This window comes from Eleutherodactylus coqui, chromosome 11, assembly GCF_035609145.1.
Source record: "Eleutherodactylus coqui strain aEleCoq1 chromosome 11, aEleCoq1.hap1, whole genome shotgun sequence".
Taxonomy (NCBI): Eukaryota; Metazoa; Chordata; class Amphibia; order Anura; family Eleutherodactylidae; genus Eleutherodactylus; species Eleutherodactylus coqui.
Genome location: NC_089847.1, coordinates 73,029,457 through 73,055,550, shown reverse-complemented (window position 1 = coordinate 73,055,550; position 26,094 = coordinate 73,029,457). Strand labels below are relative to the sequence as shown.

The 26,094-nt window shown below is 46.9% G+C and overlaps 1 protein-coding gene across 1 annotated transcript in view; it reads right to left on the bottom strand.

The window, feature by feature from the left end:
* The window catches only part of PYGM (glycogen phosphorylase, muscle associated), a 106,545-nt gene that overhangs the window by 23,976 nt on the left and 56,475 nt on the right, over positions 1–26,094 (bottom strand). The window contains exons 10-12 of the mRNA XM_066582599.1: positions 3,814–3,960; positions 3,465–3,628; positions 1,640–1,754 (exon numbers count right to left, since the gene is read on the bottom strand). Coding sequence (XP_066438696.1) covers positions 1,640–1,754; positions 3,465–3,628; positions 3,814–3,960 — 426 coding nt within the window. The remainder of the gene's footprint in view (positions 1–1,639; positions 1,755–3,464; positions 3,629–3,813; positions 3,961–26,094) is intronic.

Below are 26,094 nucleotides of genomic sequence, written 5' to 3'. Positions count from 1 at the left end.
GAGGTGGCTGAGTAGAGCTGGCAGCAGCGGGGACACTACAGGGGAGACGAGCACACTGACAATGGGGTGCAGAGCAGCTGGGAGAGGACTGCCGGGAGCCAGGCCAAGAAATGGGAGACTGACAGCGGGGAGCGGAGGTGGCAGAGGACAGCCACAGGGAGCAACCCCGCTGTCTGCTAGTGCTCGTGTGCCTGCTGCAGCTGTGACTGCTGATGATTCCCCATCCTCGTTCTCTGCTCACTGACTGCCAGGACCTGGGAGAGGAGGCTGCCAACTGGCCAATCAGGAACATGGGGAGTCAATCCCCTGTCAATCTTGACTCCACCAGGACTTCCTGGTGGCATCAAGATACACTAATACCTGCACTATTAACACTATTCTGGCCTTGACAAGATTACATTATGGACCATAAGTAAAGCCACAATGAACCACTACCTCACCATTGTACAAGAATTGAAACTATATCACTGTAGTAATAAACTGGGGTGTGAACCTACCAGTTAGAAAAATAACACTTATACAGGACAGAGAAGAGTATTGGCTCCATGCAAACAGTAACCTATACTCCTTGCTGCTAGAAGAATCACTAAATGCATTATCCTTACATGCTTCCTATCTGTGCGCTCCAGTCTAATTTTCAAAATGACTTGCAGTATTCATTGTGCTTGATTGGTTGTAATCCTATCAGTTGTTCATGAGTGTCCACAGGAGAAGGTCCTGGCCAGTGAGGTGTATCAGCCAAGCTTCACAATACCTGGCTGCTCGACTATATTATGTTAAGAGCTTTTACCTGTTAGCTTGTGTTGCCAATAGTTCAAATAGTTAGAAAAAAAGATTTTTATCCCACCTTAGACGGCTTCTAGCTCCTGGTTCCATGCAGCAGGTGCGTCTCCAAGTGCTTGTACAGCCTTGCAGTCACTTTGGCTTTCTTTCACAAGTAAACTCCATAGAAGGGGAGGCACTGGTGTGAGAAACTTGCTGCTTTATTGTTTAAAAATTGTGCATATTCACAGAAAAGGAAGGACCAGTTTCAACTCTGTCAAGAGGTGATCAAGGCTCTTGACAGAGTTGAAAGCGGTCCTTCCTTTTCTGTGAATATGCACAATTTTTAAACGATAAAGCAGCAAGTTTCTCACACCAGTGCCTCCCCTTCTATGGAATTTACTTGTCAAATAGTTAGAAAGTTTGACAAGGTTGTTTATGGTTTTTTTTATTATTCTTAGGGCGCCCACCCACTGGTGATTTTTTTTTCCCTGCGAAATTTGCAGCATTTTTTTCTCTGCAGGGGTCTATGGGACTTGTAATGTTAAAATCGCGATCGCGCAAAATCGCGATTTCGCGGTAAATTGCGATTTTGCGCGATCTCGATTTTAACATTACAAGTCCCATAGACCCCTGCAGAGAAAAAAAACCTGCGAATTTTGCAGTGAAAAAAAACGCCAGTGGGTGGGCGCCCTTATCTGAGATTAGATTTCAGACGAGGATACAAGCTTATGTGAAAAGTCAGTATATGATAAGACCATAGTAATCTGGTAATTGTATGTCAGTTAGTTCGATGGATCATAGGTACTCATCATACCTTACTGTTGAATCTGATAGCATACCAATAAGTATATTAAATATATAATACAACTCCTACCTCTGCAATGACTTCTGCCAGGCCTGGGTTACACAACACCAACCAGCGTCGGGGAGTGATGCCATTAGTTTTGTTCTGGAACTTTTGAGGGTCCATGTCATAGAAATCACGGAAACTGAAAATACAAAAAAAAAAAATAGAATTGAAGCAAAGAAGCTAATTTAAGGGAACCTGCCACATCCCCATGGCACCATAAACTAAGTTATGCTGCTGTTAGAGGACATGACAGGGAGCTGGGTGATGTATTTTCTATATTCACCCATGATCCAGTACTGCCACCCGGTGAAGTCAGTTCACGGCACAAAAATCTGACACGTTTCAGAATCACGAGCATGTGCTCTCCTATACAAGTCTATGGTAGAGTGTGGACACGAGACTCTTAAAAAAAATCCGATTTTCGTGCTGTGCACCCTCTTAACAGGAGGACACTGCTGTATTGCTGGAGCCGGTGAGTATAGAAAATACATCACCCAGCTCCCTGTCATGCCATCTAACAGCACCATAACTTAGTACATGGTGCTATGGCAGACCTGGGCAAAGCACGGCCCGCGGGCCACGTCCGGCCCGCTGAATAGCTCGGACCGGCCCGCAAAGAGTGTCCTGGTGACTCACCAATGAGTCCGGTGTCAGCAACGGGAAGCAGCGAAACTATGCACTCCGAAGCCTTGTCCATTTTGTTCACTTCTGTGCTGTGCTAATAGTTATTCAGGCCTTACTTATTCAAGCACCTCTACCAATGACGTAGGCTTGAATAACTTTATTAAACAGCACATAAGTTAACAAAATGAACAAGGCTTCGGAGTTTGTAGTTTCACTGCTTCCCGATGCTGAGTAAGTGATGCCACTGTAACTTCTGAGTGCCAGGATGCTCGTTGCGGACCTTGGGGAGTGCCAGGACAATCGTTCCACGCTCGTCATTGGTAAGTGTCAGGACTTTTCCCTTTGCATTGTAATTAGAATAATAATACTAATAATATTCACTTTTTAATCTCTCTTCTTGGGGCAGCTCTCTGTGCCCTCTCCTAGGAGCATACTACTGTGTATTTAAAAAATCTATTTTCCGAGGTTAGCTGTTAACCCTTAAATATGGCGGCTAACATTAAAAAAAGAAAAATTGATGCAGAATGCCGAGTTTTTAACAAAGAATGGACTTCTAAATATCTATTTACTGAAACCAAAGGTAAAGCTGTGTGTTTAGTTTGTGGAGAGCAGATAGCTGTATTTAAAGATTACAATTTGCATCGCCATTATGAGACTAAACACGGAGAGAAATACAAGAACTTGACGGAGGCAGAGCGGGCACGGGTATCTGAAGATTTGCTAGCAAAACTGCAAAGTCAGCAAGGATTTTTTAAAAAGCTTCACTCATCCAGGGATGCAGCCGTAAAGACCTGCTTTGTAGTATCCTACAAAATTGCAAGAAACAGTAAGCCATTCTCTGATGGGGAGTTTGTCAAAGAATGTTTGGTGGACTCTGCAGCGCTAATTTGTCCTGAGAAAAAAGAAGCATTCGCAAAAGATAGTTAATTTCATCAGGGCAAGAGCACTAAATCACAGACAATTTGTTGCACTGTTGGAGGAGCCGTATTACAGCGCCATTCATTTTCAATGGCGGCCGTATTCTGGCCGCAAATCGGGCGGCTGGAATACGGCCCCATTAAGGCAATGTGCATGGAGCCTTCGTATGTTGGTCTGGCCCTCTAAAACCATTCCAATTTCTCATGTGGCCCCATGGGAAAATTAATTGCCCACCCCTGTGCTATGGGGATGTGACAGGTCCACTTTAAAGTGGAAAATGTGTGCTATGCATGGAACAAATACTCACACAGTGTCTTTTATGATATCAGAGTGAATCTGAGCAACACCATTTACTGCATGTGAGCCCACAATGCACAAATGAGCCATATTAATACGCTTAACTGAGCCCTCTTCAACAAGAGACATTCTGGACAGGCGGTCATTGTCACCAGGAAACATGGAAGAGACTCTCTGCAAGGTGGACAGAGAAAGATGTAAGTGTGAAAGTGGCAATACAAGAAGAAACATAAGACAAAGTAGAGCAGAGGGTGAGAAGATGACAGGTAATAAGAGAGTGTTGGACAGGGAGTGGAGAGGAGCATAACATAAGTAAAACAAGGGAATGGTTTCTTCAAATATTTCAACTAAAACTTTACATTGAGATGCCTCTGATTGATTTCGTAGATAATCTCCAGGTGTCTTGGAAGCAAATTCTGCAGGAGATGAACTGGCCAGCGCTCCAGAGCCTCGGGTAACACTGTGTGGTTGGTATAAGCACATGTGCGGGTAGTCAGTTCCCAGGCCTAAAAGTACACAATAATAGGAAGAGTATTATTTCAGTGGGCTCATAGGAAAATCACATGGCAATAGCTATGTACGCCAAATTATTTATATTCACAAATCATTTGATGGTTAATATAATAGTATTCGCTACAGAAAGGACAAAGGTTACATATCACACTAATTGCCCAACAGTTGCTATTTCTATATATGTCAAATTTCCTCTCAAATTATTTTCTTTTGCACTATAAATTAAAGGAAGTCTGTCACTAGTTTTTGGACAACCAACTGAATACACAGGTAGGTGCCCAATAATATGAAGAGTACATTGAGACCTTTATTAATTTTCCAAGGTGACTCTACTCGCCAGATATAGCCTGGTCTTTGGGCATTACCGCTATGCCTGCAGTCTGGCTGGCGCATGCGCTGTGACTCTTACCTGGACGGACTAGTAACGGCGTATGCCGTGGGTAATGACACATGTGAAAGTCACTAACCAGGACACATACAGTAGCTCAGAATTGTCAAAGGAAGCCAAATAAATACAGATTGAAGAATGCATAATTACACTTTTTTGCAGATTTATGGACTTTTCCAAGATATTGTATATAAAAGGTGAACCCACACTTTAAGGGCTTAGTCAGACGGGCGTTTTTTTTGCATGATTTGCGCATGCGCATGCGTCCGGCGATTTTATAAAACCATTGGTTTGCAATGGTATCGGACACATGAGCGCTTTTTATGCGCTCGTCCGATAAATTATAGAACAGAAATCGCAGATCGCACCTATCTGCGATTCCTGTTTTCTTCTCTATATGCGCTCAATGGGGCCGGCGGCAGCAGCGCCGACCCCATTGAGAACATATAGTAGACAAATCATTCTCCTCTGCCACAGTTGTAACAGCTGTGGAAGAGAAGAATGATGTTTGCCCATTGAATTCAATGGAGCCGGCAATACAGCCGGCTCCATTGAAAGCAATGGGCTGCCGAAGAGCGCGGGATGAATTTTCGGGAAGGGCTTAAAAATATAAGCCCTTCCCTGCAATTCATCCAGAAATGTGTAAAAACAATAAAATATATATACTCACCTGGTCCCGGCAGACGGAGTTCAGCCGTGGCCGGCGGCAGTTCTCCTGAACTGCTCTCTGTAGTATTCAGCAGCCGGGGATTTAAAATCCCCGTCTGCTGAATGAGCTGCCTCTGATTGGTCACAGCCTGACCAATTAGAGGCAGCTCTCATTCACATCCATTCATGAATTCATGAATGGGTTAGTGCTGCCTCTGATTGGCTCAGCGCAGGGACCAATCAGAGGCAGCTCATTCAGCAGGTGGGGATTTTAAATCCCCGGCTGCTGAATACTACAGAGAGCAGTTCAGGAGAACTGCCGCTGGCCGCGGCTGAACTCCGTCTGCCGGGACCAGGTGAGTATATATTTTATTTTTTATTTTTACACATTTCTGGATGAATTGCAGGGAAGGGCTTATATATTTAAGCCCTTTCCGAAAATTCATCGTGAGATCGCCCGCAGCGCATTGCTTTCAAAGGAGCCGGCTGTATTGCCGGCTCCATTGAATTCAATGCGCTGGACAGCGCTGCACTGCTCTGGCCCGTTTCTATTGAAACACGGCTAGGAGCATTTTTTTCGAGCGATTTTTCAGCCCCGGTCACGCGATTTGCGGATGCGCATCCGTTATGCGATCCGCAAATCGCGGGAAAAAATGCCCGTGTGACTAAGGCCTAAAGGTGTTGTTGTGGACCACCCATTTCTACATATTATATGAGGGCAGATTCTCTGCAAAGACCAATACTCTATCAGCCAGAATAGAGCATCTGTTTAAAAAGTAGCTTTTCATCTGGAGAACCAAGAATATATGTCCATGTCCAAATAGTCCGTGGGCACCATGTGAAACTTTATTTTGCTGGTCTGTCACTGCAAGAGGAGATTAAGACTAGTGCTTGCGTACTGTAGCAATACCAACTGAGCAGATGGGATCCCCATAGACAGATGCCCCACAGTCAGCTTATTGTCCAGCACCTTAAAGGAAGTATATCACCAATTTTGGGGCTACCAGCTGAATTCATAAGTAGATGACCAATAATATGAAGAGTATATTGGTACCTTTATTATTTTCCAGTGTGACTCCATCCACCAGATATAGCCTGGTCTTTCAGCCATGCGCTATATACAATTAGGGTGGCACTGTCCAATGGGCATTCCCACTGTGTCTGCGGTCCAGCTGTATCCCTGCCCATTACTTAAGAAACTGTGCCCATTGAGTACTTCATGACGTCTCCAGCTCCACCCACTGGAGATGTCATATGCTCCAGCATTACCCATAGCAACCATTTTTCCTATTTCACTCACTATTCTAATTTGTCACTTATTAAAATTACCCAGAGCTAGACTAGATAGAGATATGCCGGAAAAAAAGAAAAAAAAATCGCACGTTAAAAGATAGCGCAATTGGTGCGTTTTGTTCTCTCTGTCAAAAGAAAGGACACATCCTATCCTTTGACAGCACAGTGCCGGCGGCTTCCATAGATTCCTATGGGAGTCAGCCGGCAAAGAGAGGGGGGAGGGAACGGCATACTCGCTAATAGCAGCATGGCTATTTGAGCATTAAACAACGTTCGTCTGAATAAGCCCATAATATGCAGAATTCGGTGCAGAATTGCAAATAGCAGAATTCTGCCGGTAATTCCGCATTAAAATCGGCAGTCAGCCATGTGGATTTTGGTGTGGCATTCAGGAACGGCATATTCCGTCCTGTGTGAAAGATCCCTTGCTGTTTCTTTTCCTCTGCGTCTTCAGTTGTAGAGTATTCACTGTTACTAAATGTGGTGATTAGTTATAAAGGGATCATTTTACAACCATCTGTTTAAAGGAATGAAGTGAATGATATTAAATGCTGCTGATTACTTTTGTGAATTGCTGCTAGCCTTCAGATTCTTAGATCCCATATGAAGTGTCACAAGAAATTGCAGTTATGAATGTCTCTGCTTATTACTTTGTGTAGTTGATTTGATTAATGTAAGTATAGGAGTTATGGAGAGCATGCCGTGGAAGAATGATCTACTGAGATGGAAAAGATAGCAGGTAGCTAATGATGACAAAAGACGATCACCGCATAAAATACAAAGCAGAAGAAAATGTATGGCTAAATAAATGACAATTCTGTGTAGTTATAGCGGTTAGAAGGCACAGAGGGATATGAACTTTTATTGACATGCAAGAACCCTTCGATGTTCAGTGGGCTTAATTCAATATATTTTCACCTAGCTGTGTCATTCACTTCTACTTACCATAAATATTCAGGTGAATCAATATTTCATGTTAGGTCACATTTTTCTTTTCACATACCTAATTAGTTATCAAAAGAGCTGTGTGCTCTTAAAGAGACAGAAACCATAGTAGCCACCATTTTACAGCCCTTATTTCAGTAGCTACCATGTGTGAAATGTAGTGATGCAAATAAGGAAGATGGAACAATACCCCTGCAGTGCCACCTATTGGATGGCAGCATTCCTTCAAATCAATGTATGACTTTTTAACAAGTCTGTAAAACAATGATTGGGAATAGGAAACCAAGTCTGAAAACCATACACAGGCTTGGTTTTGTATTCACAATCATTGTTTTACAGACTTGTTAAAAAGTCATACATTGATGTGAAGAAATGCTGCCATCCAATAGGTGGCGCTGCAGAGGTATTATTCCATTTTCCTTATTTGCATAAATTACCCAGAGGAGCATGGATGGTCATATAAGTCTCCTCACTCACAGGTGTCTTCTCACACTGCTTCTGGATGATCTACTTAGGGAGAGACAATACCATCCCCCGTCTCACTCATCCCCCAGGTGTCTCCACACACTTTTTGGGTGCTCTCCTTAAAAGGAGATGATACCCCTCTTGACCCAAATGTACTGATATAATGATTTACAATTAATTCAAGTGTTACTTGAAATTAAATATTGAGATTGAGCATTGTCTGATTTTGTGGTGAAATGTGGTTATTAGAGATGAGTGAGCACCCAAATGCTCGGGTCAGCGTTATTCGAGTCGAGCTTTTCCTAAAATTCGAGAGCTCTACTCGAGTAACAAACCCCATTTACTACAAAGGGAAACTCGAGCATTTTTGTATGTGGGATGCCGGGTCCCGAGCTTTTTTTTATTTTTTTCTTGGTTCGTGTTCTCTCTCTCTCTCTTTCCCTACGAGACCAAGAATTTGCCAATGATGCGCGCTGCGTCACGGCGGAGAGGGGCCGAAACAGGCACGTCACAGCGGGGAGAGGCTAAAAACTGGGGAGGGGCGAACACGATTTGATGCTCATTCGAGTAATGAGCACCATCAAGTATGCCAATACTTGAACGAGCATCAAGCTCGACAGAGTATGTTCGCTCAACTCTAGTGGTTATCTTAATTCATTACTGTTTCCACCAGTACTACTGGCTTTTGATTTTTAAGCCATCTATAGGCTACCCAAACACATAAAATAGTTGTCAGTCATCATCTCATTTGGCTAACAGCTATCTCTCCCGACCTGCCTCTCCCTCCATACACATGCATTCTCATCCGCACCCAGTGTGCCTGTATTTTGTATGTAGTGAGCAGAATAAGCCAAAGTCAGACACCTCTAGTAGTGACCTATCTACCATGAACAGCAGGGTCAGGCATTTGAAATCCAGTTGCAGTCGGCAGTTCGCCATGCACATTAGTTGATCAGCCAGTCCTGCTGAAAGCAGCAGGTTCAGCTCATCTATTAGTATGTCTAACGTGAATGGCCACTCTTACTCATGATGCATGACGGATGCGCATCCGCAAATCGCGTGACCGGTGCGCGCAAGTCGCCCGCAAATCGCCCGAAAATCTGCTCCTAGCCGCGTTTCATTAGAAACGGGCCGGAGCTGTCCAGCGCATTGCATTCAATGGAGACGGCAATAGAGCCGGCTCCATTTAAAGCAATGCGCTGCGGGCGAGCCCGGGATGAATTGTCGGGAAGGGCTTAAATATATAAGCCCTTCCCTGCAATTCATCCTAAAATGTGTAAAAGTAAAAAATATATATATACTCACCTTCTCCCGGCAGCCGGAGCTCCGCGCGGCCGTCCTGCAGTGGGTGTGAAGGGGTGTGAGTCAGACCTGCCCCCTGATTGGCTCAGCGCTGAGCCAATCAGAGGCATGTCTCACTCACACCCATTCATGAATTCATGAATGGATCTGAGTCAGACCTGCCCCTGATTGGCTCAGCGCTGAGAGGCAGCAGTCACTCACCCATTCATGAATTCATGAATGGGTGTGTGAGTGAAACCTGCCTCTGATTGGTCAGGGCTGTGACCAATCAGAGGCAGATCATTCAGCAGGCGGGGATTTTAAAGCCCCGCCGGCTGAATAGTGCCGAGAAGCAGTTCAGGAGAACTGACAGCGGCCGCGGCTGGACTCCGGCTGCAGCGGAAAGGTGAGTATACAATTTTTTTTTATTTTAACACATTTTAGGATGAATTGCAGGGAAGGGCTTATATATTTAAGCCCTTCCCGACAATTCACCCCGCGCACGCCGGCAGCCCATTGCTTTCAATGGAGCGGCTGTATTGCCGGCTCCATTGAATTCAATGGGCAAACATCGTTCTTCTCTGTCACAGCTGTTACAACTGTGGCAGAGAAGAATGATTTGTCTACTATATGTTCTCAATGGGGTCGGCGCTGCTGCGCATATAGAGAAGAGAACAGGAATCGCAGATCGCAGATAGGTGCGGTCTGCGATTTCTGTTCTATAATTTATCGGACGAGCGCATAAAAAGCGCTCATGTGTCCGATACCATTGCAAAGCAATGGTTTTATAAAATCGCCGGACGCATGCGCATGCGCAAATCGCGGCTAAAAACGCCCGTCTGACTAAGGCCTAAGGGTGACTACCCACTATCGTTTTTTTTTTTAATGCTGCGAATTCGCAGCATTTTTATCTTCCAGCTGTCAATGGGACATCCTAATGTTAAAATCGCGACGCACAAAAATCGCAATTTAGTGGATAGTGGGTAGTCACCCTCAGGACTCATTCACACGAGCCATGCGTTTTTACATCGTGAAGGATAGCTCTTGCATCTGTGAAGGATAGCTGCGATTGAATCCCAAGCTTAATTAGTCTCTTCTTGTCCATTCACATGGGCTTATCACATGAAATATACACTGCAGTGCGGAAACCCCTCGATCGTCAGAAATCCTTTGACTTCTAATGCTTAAATCGAGCCAGCTGCCTTCTTTTCCCAGTGTCGGACACAGGTATACTTCCTCCCACTCCCTTTTCTTTAATCTCCCATAGGAGTCTATGGGAGCTGTCAGCATTTTTTGTCGAAAGATAGGTTAAGACCTATCTTTTGACACATCTTGAAAAATTGATTTCTTGTTTTGACGGGCAATTTTTTACGCGATCAAAAATCGCTCGTTTAAATGACTGCATTGGAATCCAATGCTTCACATAATCGCTATTTTCGGCCAATGTAAAAATGCTTGTGTGAATGAGGCCTAAAAAAATATAATGCACACCTACAAAGTAAAGAACATTAAAGAGTTATTCCGGTTTCCTGGATAGGTCATCAGTAGTTTATGGACAGGGAGTCCGCCACTCGGGACCTCTATCCTTCAGCTGATCGTCCATCCCTCTGTCACTGCAGTGGGTCAGACATGAGTCATTGGTTGACAGAGAAAGATGGGGCAGAATCAACTCCTCTCCCATTGAAATCAATGGGAGCACCGCACCATCCCTATACCTCTTGCTCAATACAGGACATGAATGCAGTGACAGTGGGTCACACAATCAGCTGATGGATGAGGGTCCTAAGTGGTGGACCCTGTCCTTTAACGAATGATGAACTATCCAGAGGATAGTTTATCAGTGAAAAAAGCCTGGAAAACCCCTTCAAGGTTCCAAGGCAGCATGAAATTGCATGTGATTCGCTGTAAAATTACAACAGTACTGCACCTTTGCGCAACTACAATGATTTGCTACGATGAATAGAAACGTGGATGACAAGTGACCATGTCAGAATTGTTGAGATTGTTGTTTGACTTCCTACCCCATAAAGAAACATTAAAAAGGTAATATGATTTTACCATAACTCATTGATGACCAGATGTGGCTATGAAGCCCTGTAATAATCTGTCTGCTCATCAACAGTCCTATTTAAAGACTAGCTGGCAGATTAGAAGGGCAACTGCAGAAAGCTATTTTTGCACCTACTAATTCCTGACTTCAAGATTCTCCGAGGAACATCTGCACTTTTTAATATATAAGAATATTTACAAAAACAATTTCCACTATGAGTATGACGACACAGTGCTGTTTCTGAGAATGCATTCACGCGGGCGAGAAAATTGCATGAGTTTTGTGTATTGTGAGAGGCACACAATTTGCACGAAAATACGACCCATTGTTTGCATTGGGTGTATTTACATGGGTAATTTTCCTTTCTCAGCTTCGAAATAACTTCATTTCTTATTCCAATTGAAAAAGGGGCTGCCATGCAGTAACTCCTTTAAATTCAGTTCAGGTTCCACTTCATTGATGAACGGCCAAGCGCTGCCTCTGATTGGCTGAGCGTTGTGACCAATCACAGGCAGCGCTCAGCTATCCTTCAATGAATGGCTGAGCACTGCCTGTGATTGGCTGAGCGCTCAGCCAATCAGATACAGCCCTTTCAGCCTGCTGAAAGTCATTCAGAGCAGTGTAGGGAGAAGACGCGGCTGGACGTGACTGAGCCCAAGCAGCTGCGGACAGGTGAGTATATATATTTTTTTTATTTTTAACACATTCTATGGATGATTTTCAGGGAAGGACTTATATTTAAAGCCCTTCCCCAAAACTCCCTGCAGGGATGTCTAGCAGCCCACTGCTTTCAATGGTACTGCAGAAGCATCAGTCCCATTGAAAGCAATGAGAGAACATCGCGATCCTCTGCCACAGCTGTCACAGCTGTGGCAGGGGATTCTTTACTCCCTGCAGGGAGTTCCCTTGTCACTGAACACTGTGACAGTACTGTCACAGTGCTCAGTGACAAGGGGACTACCCACGGAGAATATTTAAACAGCAGCGACGAAAAGGTGAGTATATAATTTTTTTTTACAAAAACCAGGGATGATTTTTAGGGAAGGGCTTATATTTCAAGCCCTTCCCTGAAGATCGCTACAGGGGTTGCCGGAATCCTATTACTTTCAGTGGGGCCACAGGCAGCAGCCGCGGCCCCATTGAGAGCAATGCTGCACCGATCTGCATTCATGGGTGTTTGTGCACGTATATGGGTGCAGGGTTTTGTGCGCACTTATGTACGCACACACTCATGTGAATGCACCACAGGGATCTCCTGTTTGTCCTGTGTTCAGAAACATACCCATTGTGGCCCTAATTCTATATTTGTATGAACAGCGGAGCCCAAAATGAAAGGAGCAGCCTGTGGCTTTCAGAACAGACATTTTGCTTGAAGCTGTTTTAGGCCCCATTGCCCACTTGTAGACCCCTTGAATGGCCAAAATGATAGAGAACCCCCACAAATGACCCCATTTTGAAAACTAGACCCTTAACAAATTCATCTAGGGATGTACTGTGTATTTTGACGTCACAGTATTTGAATGAATCTAAGCAAAGCAGAAGGGAAAAAATAACGATTTTCATTTTTTGGCAATTATGTCATTTTGAAAACAATTCTTTTTTGTACAGCACACACAGAAATGAAGATTTTTTACCCCAAAATTGATAGCTTTGTTTATCCTGTGTTCAGAGACATATCCATTGTGGTCCTAATCTTATGTCTGTATGCACAACGGGGCCCAAATCAAAAGGAGCATTAAACTTCAACTTTTTTTTACGTTTCATGTGATCATGTGATAATGGCGATCACGTGACCTAGACTGCTCACTGCGGACCTCAGTCACTGCTCCAGGCTCTCAGCCACGTTTAGTAGCCAACAGCAAGGAGATTTTAAATTTCCCGGGCTTCTGCTCTTATATCTGCCATTTTGCCATTGGGTACATGCGCCAAAACTGGGGAAAGGTCTGCAGGTAAAGATCCCGTCGGGGGACATCGCCGGAGGCCTTAGGTAAGTAATATACTTTTTTAACTTTTATGTGATCGCCTTTATCAATTGGATAGCAGCGATCACATGACCAGTGACCGCGGTCCCCCGTGAAATCCCCAGGTTCTCGGCTACGTTTGGTAGCCAGGAGCAAGGATATTTTAAAGTACCCTGGCTATGCATGCCTTTTGCGCGTGTGTCCGCCATATTGGCAATAGGGGCATGCGCAGAAGCCGGGGTAAGGTCCTCAGAAAATTTGGGGGGCCTTATGTACGTAGTTTCATCTCCCCTCATGGATTTGATCCCTGAGGGGAGATGAAACTTGAACTTTTTAAACTTTTTTTTCCTTCTTTTTACACTTTTTTTTTACCTTACATGATCATACAGCGGTCCTCAGTGATATCTTTCTGCTCTTGGCTACACATGCTAGCCGAGAGGACAGAGATTTTAAATCTCCCGGGCCGTGAACCTTTCTGTGCAAACGTCAGGCGTGCATCTGCAGAATCACACATCACGGAGAATAGAGGTCAGTACTTTCAGCTCCTCGCATGGATCCAATCCATGAGGGGTGCTGAATCTTTAATGTAATTTAACTTCTTTTTTTTTACACTTTTATGCAATTGCCATTATCCATTGAATAACAGTGATCGCGTAATCGGGGGTCGCTCACCGCGGTCCCCCATGACAGCTCCAGGTTGTCGGCTACCTCCGTCAGCTTACAGCATGGAGCTGTTACGTCCTCAGGCCCCGCAGCTTTAATCCTCTGGGCGAGCGTGTTTTTGCGGTCCTTATAATTAAAGCCAACAAAGCCAGGATGTAAAAAGGCAATGGGGTGGTCCCTAAGGGGTTAATATAAATTTATATGTATGTAGTTTTGGATTCACCTTTGCCATATTTGAGGAAGACTTGTCTGTCCTCCTGGCACGTTTGTTTTAGTAGATAATTATATTCCCTGTAAGGGTGCCTACCCTCTTGCGTTGCCGATTTTCGCGCGTGAAAAACGCGGTGTTTTCGCACGTTTTTTGCGCGTTTTTCGCGGCGTTTTTTGCAGCCCTCCATTGACAATCATGGGTGCATTAAGAGAAAAATAAGGAGACATATGCAACTGACAGTTCCTATGTGAAAAAACCCCACGAAACGGAAAAAAACCCCCAGATGGACAAGAACACATTCTATACTAATTGCTCTTGAGAAAAAACGCAAAACATCACAGGAAAAAAAATCACAAGTGGGTAGGCACCCTTAGTCTGGTGTCACATTTCCAAATAACACTTATTTTCATTTTGGCTCTGTCATGTTAGAAGCCTTTTTTGCAGCAAGAAACAATACATCCAGATTAGAGATGAGCGAGCACCAAAATGCTCGGGTGCTCGTTATTCGGGACGAACTTTTCGCGATGCTCGAGGGTTCGTTTCGAGTAACGAACCCCATTGAAGTCAATGGGCGACCCGAGCATTTTTGTATTTCGCTGATGCTCGCTAAGGTTTCCTTGTGTGAAAATCTGGGCAATTCAAGAAAGTGATGGGAACGACACAGCAACGGATAGGGCAGGCGAGGGGCTACATGTTGGGCTGCATCTCAAGTTCACAGGTCCCACTATTAAGCCACAATAGCGGCAAGAGTGGGCCCCCCCCCTCCCAAAAACTTTTACTTCTGAAAAGCCCTCATTAGCATGACATACCTTAGCTAAGCACCACACTACCTCCAACAAAGCACAATCACTGCCTGCATGACACTCCACTGCCACTTCTCCTGGGTTACATGCTGCCCAACCGCCCCCCCTCCCCCCCACAGCGCACACCAAAGTGTCCCTGCGCAGCCTTCAGCTGCCCTAATGCCTCACCACCCTCATGTCTATTTAGAAGTGCGTCTGCCATGAGGAGGAACCGCAGGCACACACTGCAGAGGTTGGCACGGCTAGGCAGCGACCCTCTTTAAAAGGGGCAGGGCGATAGCCCACAATGCTGTACAGAAGCAATGAGAAATAGAATCCTGTGCCACCGCCATCAGGAGCTGCACACGTGGGCATAGCAATGGGGAACCTATGTGTCACACACTATTCATTCTGTCAAGGTGTCTCTGCATGCCCCAGTCAGACTGGGGTTCTTTACAAGTGGACACAGATGCATTTATAATTCCCTGTGGACCCACAGCATGGGTGGGTGCCAGGAAGCCACCGGCGGTACATAGAAATATCCCATTGCATTGCCCAACACAGCTGAGGTAGTAATGTCGTGCTTAATGCAGGTGGGCTTCGGCCCACACTGCATGCCCCAGTCTGACTGGGGTTCTTTACAAGTGGAAACAGATGCATTTATAATTCCCTGTGGACCCACAGCAGGGGTGGGTGCCAGGAAGCCACCGGCGGTACATAGAAATATCCCATTGCATTGCCCAACACAGCTGAGGTAGTAATGTTCTGCTTAATACAGGTGGGCTTCGGCCCACACTGCATGCCCCAGTCAGACTGGGGTTCTTTACAAGTGGACAGATGTAGGTTAAACTCCGTGTGCACCTACAGCATGGGTGGCTCCCTGGAACCCACCGGCGGTACATAAAAATATCCCATTGCATTGCCCAACACAGCTGAGGTAGTAATGTCGTGCTTAATGCAGGTGGGCTTCGGCCCACACTGCATGCCCCAGTCAGACTGGGGTTCTTTACAAGTGGAAACAGATGCATTTATAATTCCCTGTGGACCCACAGCATGGGTGGGTGCCAGGAAGCCACCGGCGGTACACAGAAATATCACATTGCATTGCCCAACACAGCGGATGTAACGTCAGGTGGGCTAAAAATTCATTTGATTACACTGTAGGCGAGGGCCCACAAAAATTGCTGTATCAACAGTACTAATGTACATCCAAAAAATTGGCCATGGCCAACCAAGAGGGCAGGTGAAACCCATTAATCGCTTTGGTTAATGTGGCTTAAGTGGTAACTAGGCCTGGAGGCAGCCCAGTTTAACGAAAAATTGGTTCAAGTTAAAGTTTCAACGCTTTTAAGAGCATTGAAACATATAAAAATTGTTTACAAAAATTATATGAGTGAGCCTTGTGGCCCTAAGAAAAATTGCCCGTTCAGCGTGTTTACGTGAGGTTTCAGGAGGAGGAGCAGGAGGAGGAGGAGGAATATTAGACACAGATTGATGAAGCAGAAATGTCCCCGTTTTGGATGGTGAGAGAGAACGTAGCTTCCATCCGCGGGTGCAGCCTACGTATTGCTTACGTATCGCTGCTGTCCGCTGGTGGAGAAGAGAAGTCTGGGGAAATCCAGGCTTTGTTCATCTTGATGAGTGTTAGCCTGTCGGCACTGTCGGTTGACAGGCGGGTACGCTTATCCGTGATGATTCCCCCAGCCGCACTAAACACCCTCTCTGACAAGACGCTAGCCGCAGGACAAGCAAGCACCTCCAGTGCATACAGCGCGAGTTCAGGCCACGTGTCCAGCTTCGACACCCAGTAGTTGTAGGGGGCAGAGGTGTCACCGAGGACGGTCATGCGATCGGCTACGTACTCCCTCACCATCCTTTTACAGTGCTCCCGCCAACTCAGCCTTGACTGGGGAGCGGTGACACAGTCTTGCTGGGGAGCCATAAAGCTGGCAAAGGCCTTGGAGAATGTTCCCCTGCCTGCGCTGTACATGCTGCCTGATCTCTGCGCCTCCCCTGCTACCTGGCCCTCGGAACTGCGCCTTCTGCCACTAGCGCTGTCGGATGGGAAGTTTACCATCAGTTTGTCCACCAGCGCCCAGTAGTATAGCATCATTCTCGAACCCCTTTCCTCTTCGGGAATGAGAGTGCAAAGGCTCTCCTTATACCGTGGATCGAGCAGTGTGTACACCCAGTAATCCGTAGTGGCCAGAATGCGTGTAACGCGAGGGTCACGAGAAAGGCATCCTAACATGAAGTCAGCCATGTGTGCCAGGGTACCTGTACGCAACACATGGCTGTCCTCACTAGGAAGATCACTTTCAGGATCCTCCTCCTCCTCCTCTTCCTCCTCCTCAGGCCATAGACGCTGAAAGGATGACAGCCCAGCAGCATGTGTACCCTCAGCAGTGGGCCAAGCTGTCTCTTCCCCCTCCTCCTCATCCTCCTCATGCTCCTCCTCCTCCTCCTCAACGCGCTGAGATATAGACAGGCGGGTGCTCTGACTATCCAGCGACATACTGTCTTCCCCCGGCTCTGTTTCCGAGCGCAAAGCGTCTGCCTTTATGCTTTGCAGGGAACTTCTCAAGATGCATAGCAGAGGAATGGTGACGCTAATGATTGCAGCATCGCCGCTCACCACCTGGGTAGACTCCTCAAATTTTCCAAGGACCTGGCAGATGGCTGCCAACCAGGGCCACTCTTCTGTAAATAATTGAGGAGGCTGACTCCCACTGCGCCGCGCAAGTTGGAGTTGGTATTCCACTATAGCTCTACGCTGCTCATAGAGTCTGGCCAACATGTGGAGCGTAGAGTTCCACTGTGTGGGCACGTCGCACAGCAGTCGGTGCACTGGCAGATTAAACCTATGTTGCAGTGTCCGCAGAGTGGCAGCGTGCGTGTGGGATTTGCGGAAATGTGCGCAGAGCTGGCGCACCTTTCCGAGCAGGTATGACAAGTGGGGGTAGCTTTTCAGAAAGCGCTGAACCACCAAATTAAAGACATGGGCCAGGCATGGCACGTGCGTGAGGCTGCCGAGCTGCAGAGCCGCCACCAGCTTACGGCCGTTGTCACACACGACCATGCCCGGTTGGAGGCTCAGCGGCGCAAGCCAGTGGTCGGTCTGCTCTGTCAGACCCTGCAGCAGTTCGTGGGCCGTGTGCCTCTTCTCTCCTAAGCTGAGTAGTTTCAGCACGGCCTGCTGACGCTTGCCCACCGCTGTGCTGCCACGCCGCGTGACACCGACTGCTGGCGACGTGCTGCTGACACATCTTGATTGCGAGACAGAGGTTGCGTTGGAGGAGGAGGAGGAGGAAGGTGCTTTAGTGGAGGAAGCATACACCGCCGCAGATACCACCACCGAGCTGTGGCCCGCAATTCTGGGGGTGGGTAGGACGTGAGCGGTCCCAGGCTCTGACTCTGTCCCAGCCTCTACTAAATTCACCCAATGTGCCGTCAGGGAGATATAGTGGCCCTGCCCGCCTGTGCTTGTCCACGTGTCCGTTGTTAAGTGGACCTTGGCAGTAACCGCGTTGGTGAGGGCGCGTACAATGTTGCGGGAGACGTGGTCGTGCAGGGCTGGGACGGCACATCGGGAAAAGTAGTGGCGACTGGGAACCGAGTAGCGCGGGGCAGCCGCCGCCATCATGCTTTTGAAAGCCTCCGTTTCCACAAGCCTATACGGCAGCATCTCTAGGCTGATCAATTTTGCAATGTGCACGTTTAACGCTTGAGCGTGCGTGTGCGTGGCGTCGTACTTGCGCTTGCGCTCAAACTGTGGCACTAGCGACGTCTGGACGCTGCGCTGAGAGACATTGCTGGATGGGGCCAAGGACAGCGGAGGTGAGGGTGTGGGTGCAGGCCAGGAGACGGTAGTGCCTGTGTCCTCAGAGGGGGGTTGGATCTCAGTGGCAGGTTGGGGCACAGGGGGAGAGGCAGTGGTGCAAACCGGAGGCGGTGAACGGGCATCGTCCCACCTTGTGGGGTGCTTGGCCATCATATGCCTGCGCATGCTGTTGGTGGTGCCTCCCCAGCTGATCTTGGCGCGACAAAGGTTGCACACCACTGTTCGTCGGTCGTCAGGCGTCTCTGTGAAAAACTGCCACACCATAGAGCACCTTGACCTGTGCAGGGTGGCATGGCGCGAGGGGGCGCTTTGGGAAACAGTTGGTGGATTATTCGGTCTGGCCCTGCCTCTACCCCTGGCCACCGCACTGGCTCGGCCTGTGCCCACACCCTCACTTGGCCCTCCGCGTCCTCGGCCGCGTCCACATCCTCTAGGCCTACCCCTACCCCTCAGCATGCTGTATTACCAGTGATTTGATTTCCCAGGCAGGAAAGAAATTGGCGCAAGGCTGCACTCAACCGTAGCTGGTTGCGTCTGATTTTTTTACGTTCTCCACGCAGCACAGACGTACCCAGAGCCCTTAGGACTGACACAGGCAGGGCAAATATACTTTCTTCCCTTTTGTTTAAAAGGATAGGCCCACTGCATCTATTCACTGAATAATAAGTTTAATAACTGTGTTGCGGCCCTGCAAAACTGTCACAGAACTTTACTGTTGCAGAGTTACTAACTGTGGCAGAGCAGGTATTTCCCAGGCAGGAAAGAAATTGGCGCAAGGCTGCACTCAACCGTAGCTGGTTGCGTCTGATTTTTTTACGTTCTCCACGCAGCACAGACGTACACGGAGACCTTAGGACTGACACAGGCAGGCCAAATATAATTTCTTTTCCTTTTTTGCAAAGGGAAGGACCCACTGCGTATATTCAATGAACAATAACTTTTAGAACTGTAGTGTGGCCCTGAAAAAGTGACACACAACTTTAGTGTAGCAGAGTTATTAACTCTAGCAGAGCAGGTATTTGCCAGTCAGGAAAGACAATGGCGCAAGCCTGCAGTAAACCGTAGCTGGTTGCGTCTGATTTTTGTACGTTGTCCACGCAGCACACACGTACACGGAGACCTTAGGACTGACACAGGCAGGCCAAATATAATTTCTTTTCCTTTTTTGCAAAGGGAAGGACCCACTGCGTATATTCAATGAACAATAACTTTTAGAACTGTAGTGTGGCCCTGAAAAAGTGACACACAACTTTAGTGTAGCAGAGTTATTAACTCTAGCAGAGCAGGTATTTGCCAGTCAGGAAAGACAATGGCGCAAGCCTGCAGTAAACCGTAGCTGGTTGCGTCTGATTTTTGTACGTTGTCCACGCAGCACACACGTACACGGAGACCTTAGGACTGACACAGGCAGGCCAAATATAATTTCTTTTCCTTTTTTGCAAAGGGAAGGACCCACTGCGTATATTCAATGAACAATAACTTTTAGAACTGTAGTGTGGCCCTGAAAAAGTGACACACAACTTTAGTGTAGCAGAGTTATTAACTCTAGCAGAGCAGGTATTTGCCAGTCAGGAAAGACAATGGCGCAAGCCTGCAGTAAACCGTAGCTGGTTGCGTCTGATTTTTGTACGTTGTCCACGCAGCACACACGTACACGGAGACCTTAGGACTGACACAGGCAGGCCAAATATAATTTCTTTTCCTTTTTTGCAAAGGGAAGGACCCACTGCGTATATTCAATGAACAATAACTTTTAGAACTCTAGTGTGGCCCTGAAAAAGTGACTCACAACTTTAGTGTAGCAGAGTTATTAACTCTAGCAGAGCAGGTATTTGCCAGTCAGGAAAGACAATGGCGCAAGCCTGCAGTAAACCGTAGCTGGTTGCGTCTGATTTTTGTACATTGTCCACGCAGCACACACGTACACGGAGACCTTAGGACTGACACAGGCAGGCCAAATATAATTTCTTTTCCTTTTTTGCAAAGGGAAGGACCCACTGCGTATATTCAATGAACAATAACTGTGTTGTGGCCCTGCCTACACAATTCTGTCCCTGTAGTATCAATGGAGGGTGCAATGCTCTGCACAGACGATTTAGTACCCATTTGTCAATTTATTCCTACATTAACCATATAAATAGTGAAAAGAATAATACTGAATGTGTTGGCCCTTTAATAAATAATGTAGGAGAAATTGTAAAGGCTGATGAGGAGAAAACAAATCTATTAAATACTTTTTCTCCAGTTTCTTCACAGAGGATAATGAAATGTCAGATGAGATGGGGAATGATAAAGTAAACTTTCCACTAAATGTCACCAGTCTAATCCAGGAAGAAGCGCAAAGTCGCTTTAAAAAAAATTAAAATAGACAAACTCTGGGCCCCGATGGCATACACCCACAGCTTTTAAGGGCCTTAAGTAATGTGATACACAGACCCTTGTTTCTTATATTTGAGTACTCTATAGTGACGGGGTCTGTTCCATTGGATTGGCGCATAGCCAATTTGGTGCCGATATTCAGAAATATTTCGAAGGCTTTCTAAGCGATGCTTTTCTGGAGTACCTCAAGGAAAATGGCTGTATAACTGCATATCAGCATGAGTTTGAGACCGTTCATGTCCAACCAACCTGATCAGCTTCTATGAGGAGGTAACTTCTAGACTAGATCAGAGAGACTCACTGGATCTTGTGTATCTGGACTTTGCCAAAGCGTTTGATACTGTGCAGCATAAAAGGTTGGTACAGCGGTACATTGGGATCTGAGCGCCTCAACTTGCGAGTTTTTTGATTTGTGAGCAAAAACTCAAGTTATAAGCCTGCTTGCAAGTCAAAAAACTTGCAAGCTGAGGCTCGGGGCGGGGGGTGGGTGTCTATACTCACCTATCGACGGCGTTTCGTCCTTGAGATGGCCTGCGGCGCTGCTGCGGGCTGTTGCACCCTTCTCCATGCCAAATGCCCTGCCTCCAGCAAGCTAATCCTCTGATCGGTTAACTCAGCCAATGAAAGCTGGCGCTGGGTTAACCAATCACAGCCATTCAATGATGTAATTGAATGGCTGTGATTGCTTAACTCAGCGCCATGTCAGCCAATAAGAGCTGGTGCTGGATTAACCAATCACAGCGCAGCAGACCATAGCGGAATGCCAGCTGTAGGTGACTATAGATTGTTTTTTTTTAGTTTCTGTTATTGAAATAAATTTGAAGGCATTAATGGCATTTCAATTCATTTCAATGGGGAAAAGTGCTTTGACATAAGAGTTTTTCGGCTTAAGAGCTCCGTCTCAAAATGGATTAAACTCGTATGTCAAGGATGTGTGCAAGTGGATGAGTAACTAGCTCAATAATAGAAAGCAGAGGGTGGTTATAAATGGGTCACTGTTACTAGTGGGGTAACTCAGGGGTCAGTATTGGGCCCTACCCTTTTTTAATATATTTATTAATAACATGGTAGAAGGATTGTGCAGTAAAATATCAATATTTGCAGATAACTCAAAACTATGTAAAGAAATTAACACAAGAGAGGACAGAATGTGGTTGCAAGAGGATGTGGATAAGTTGGGGGCTTGGGCAGAAAAGTGGCAAATGAGGTTTAACACTGATAAATGTAAGGTTATGCACACGGGCGGAGGAAATACATGTCACCATTACACACTAAATGGGAAACCACTGGGTAACACTGACATGGAAAAGGACTTGGGGATTTAATTAACTGTAAGCTTAACTGGAGCAATCAGCGTCAGGCAGCTGCTGCAAAGGCAAATAGCATCATGGGGTCTATCAAAAGAGGTCTAGAGGCACATGACGAGAACATTGTTCTTCCTCTTTACAAGTCACTGGTCAGATCACACATGGAATATTGTGTACAGTTTGGGGCACCTGTACTCAAGAAGGACATATCAGAGCTTGAGTACAGCTACTTATACTAATGAGGTTACATGAAAGCTGCGCTGTGATTGGTTGCTACTTCTTATACTAATGAGGTTACATGAAAGCTGTGCTTTCATTGGTTGCTATTTCTTATACTGCTAAGTTAACATGAAAGCTGCGCTGTGATTGGATGTTACTTTCTAAACTGCTGAGGTAGCATGAAAGCTGGGGTGTGATTGGTTGTTATACCTTATATTCCTGAGGTTACATGAAAGCTGCGCTGTGATTGGTTGTTATATATTTTACTGTTGAGGTAATATGAAAGCTGCGCTGTGATTGGTTGTTATATATTATACCGTTGAGGTAACATGAAAGCTGTGCTGTGATTGGTTGTTATATATCATACCGCTGAGGTAACATAAAAGCTGCGCTGTGATTGCTGTGATTGGTTGTTATATATTATACTGCTAAGGTAACATGAAAGCTGCGCTGTGATTGTTTGTTATATATTATACTGCTGAGGTAAAATTAAAGCTGCGCTGTGATTGATTGTTATTAGAGATGAGCGAACACCAAAATGTTCGGGTGTTCGTTATTCGGAACGAACTTCCCGTGATGCTCGAGGGTTCGTTTCGAACAACGAACCCCATTGAAGTCAATGGGCGACCAGAACATTTTTGTATTTCGCCGATGCTCGCTAAGGTTTTCATGTGTGAAAATCTGGGCAATTCAGGAAAGTGATGGGAATGACACAGTGACGGATAGGGCAGGCGAGGGGCTACGTGTTGGGCTGCATCTCAAGTTCACAGGTCCCACTATTAAGCCACAATACCGGCAAGAGTGGGCCCCCCCCCCTCCCAACAACTTTTACTTCTGAAAAGCCCTCATTAGCATGGCATACCTTTGCTAAGCACCACACTACCTCCAACAAAGCACAATCACTGCCTGCATGACACTCCACTGACACTTCTCCTGGGTTACATGCTGCCCAACCGCCCCCCCCCCACCCCCCCCACAGCGCACACCAAAGTGTCCCTGGGCAGCCTTCAGCTGCCCTCATGCCACACCACGCTCATGTCTATTTAGAATTGCGTCTGCCATGACGAGGGACCGCAGGCACACACTGCAGAGGTTGGCACGGCTAGGCAGCGACCCTCTTTAAAAGTGGCGGAGCGATAGCCCACAATGCTGTACAGAAGCAATGAGAAATAGAATCCTGTGCCACCGCCATCAGGAGCTGCACACGTGGGCATAGCAATGGGGAACCTATGTGCCACACACTATTCATTCTGTCAAGGTGTCTGCATGCCCCAGTCAGACCGGGCTTTTTAATTCATAGACACAGGCAGGTACAACTCCCTATTGTGAAGTCCCTGTCGACCCACAGCATGGGTGGCTCCCTGGAACCCACCGGCGGTACACAGAAATATCCCATTGCATTGCCCAACACAGCTGAGGTAGTAATGTCGTGCTTAATGCAGGTGGGCTTCGGCCCACACTGCATGCCCCAGTCTGACTGGGGTTCTTTATAAGTGTACAGATGTAGTAAAAACTCCGTGTGCACCTACAGCATGGGTGGGTGCCAGGAAGCCACCGGCGGTACATAGAAATATCCCATTGCATTGCCCAACACAGCTGAGGTAGTAATGTTGTGCTTAACCCTTTCCAATCCAATTTGTATATGGTTTTCCTAGGGGACTTACTCTTTTTCTGCTGTTATACAACGGCGCTATATGCTGGCTAAAGCCAGTACTGCATGAGCTGACACGTAGGATAGGCTCCGACAGCAGAGAGGCTGGCAATATACAGTAAGAGAACCCCGACGGACGTCTACCAACAACGGAGCTGTACAGCCTTAAACCCTAATGTCTTCACAGGTCACACAGTGGACTGGAAAGGGTTAATGCAGGTGGGTTTCGGCCCACACTGCATGCCCCAGTCAGACTGGGGTTCTTTACAAGTGGACACATGTAGGTTAAACTCCTTGTGGACCCACTGCCTGGGTGGGTGCCAGGAAGCCACCGGCGGTACATAGAAATATCCCATTGCATTGCCCAACACAGCTAAGGTAGTAATGTCGTGCGTAATACAGGTGGGCTTCGGCCCACACTGCATGCCCCAGTCAGACGGGTTCTTTAGAAGTGTACAGATGTATTAAAAACTCAGTGTGCACCTACAGCATGGGTGGCTCCCTGGAACCCACCGGCGGTACACAAAAATATCCCATTGCATTGCCCAACACAGCTGAGGTAGTAATGTCGTGCTTAATGCAGGTGGGCTTCGGCCCACACTGCATGCCCCAGTCAGACTGGGGTTCTTTACAAGTGGACACATGTAGGTTAAACTCCCTGTGGACCCACTGCCTGGGTGGGTGCCAGGAAGCCACCGGCGGTACATAGAAATATCCCATTGCATTGCCCAACACAGCTGAGGTAGTAATGTCGTGCGTAATACAGGTGGGCTTCGGCCCACACTGCATGCCCCAGTCAGACGGGTTCTTTAGAAGTGTACAGATGTATTAAAAACTCAGTGTGCACCTACAGCATGGGTGGCTCCCTGGAACCCACCGGCGGTACATAAAAATATCCCATTGCATTGCCCAACACAGCTGAGGTAACGTCAGCTGGAATGCAGGTGGCCTAAAAATTAATTTGATTACACTGTAGGCGAGGGCCCACAAAAATTGCTGTATCAACAGTACTAATGTACATCCCAAAAATTGGCCATGGCCAGCCAAGAGGGCAGGTGAAACCCATTAATCGCTTTGGTTAATGTGGCTTAAGTGGTAACTAGGCCTGGAGGCAGCCCAGTGTAACGAAAAATTGGTTCAAGTTAAAGTTCCAATGCTTTTAAGCGCATTGAAACTTATAAAAATTGTTCTGAAAAATTATTTGAGTGAGCCTTGTGGCCCTAAGAAAAATTGCCCGTTCAGCGTGATTACGTGAGGTTTCAGGAGGAGGAGCAGGAGGAGGAGGAGGAGGAATATTAGACACAGATTGATGAAGCAGAAATGTCCCCGTTTTGGATGGTGAGAGAGAACGTAGCTTCCATCCGCGGGTGCAGCCTACGTATTGCTTACGTATCGCTGCTGTCCGCTGGTGGAGAACAGAAGTCTGGGGAAATCCAGCCTTTGTTCATCTTGATGAGTGTTAGCCTGTCGGCACTGTCGGTTGACAAGCGGCTACGCTTATCTGTGATGATTCCCCCAGCCGCACTAAACACCCTCTCCGACAACACGCTAGCCGCAGGACAAGCAAGCACCTCCAGGGCATACAGCGCTAGTTCAGGCCACATGTCCAGCTTCGACACCCAGTAGTTGTAGGGGGCAGAGGCGTCACCAAGGATGGTCGTGCGATCCGCTACGTACTCCCTCACCATCCTTTTACAGTGCTCCCGCCGACTCAGCCGTGACTGGGGAGCGGTGACACAGTCTTGGTGGGGAGCCATAAAGCTGGCCAGGCCCTTAAAGACTGTTGCACTGCCTGGGATGTACATGCTGCTCGATCTACGCACATCCCCTGCTACCTTGCCCTCGGTACTGCGCCTTCTGCCACTAGCGCTGTCGGCTGGGAATTTTACCATCAGCTTGTCCGCAAGGGTCCTGTGGTATAGCAACACTCTCGAACCCCTTTCCTCTTCGGGAATCAGAGTGGGCAGGTTCTCCTTATACCGTGGATCGAGCAGTGTGTACACCCAGTAATCCGTAGTGGCCAGAATGCGTGCAACGCGAGGG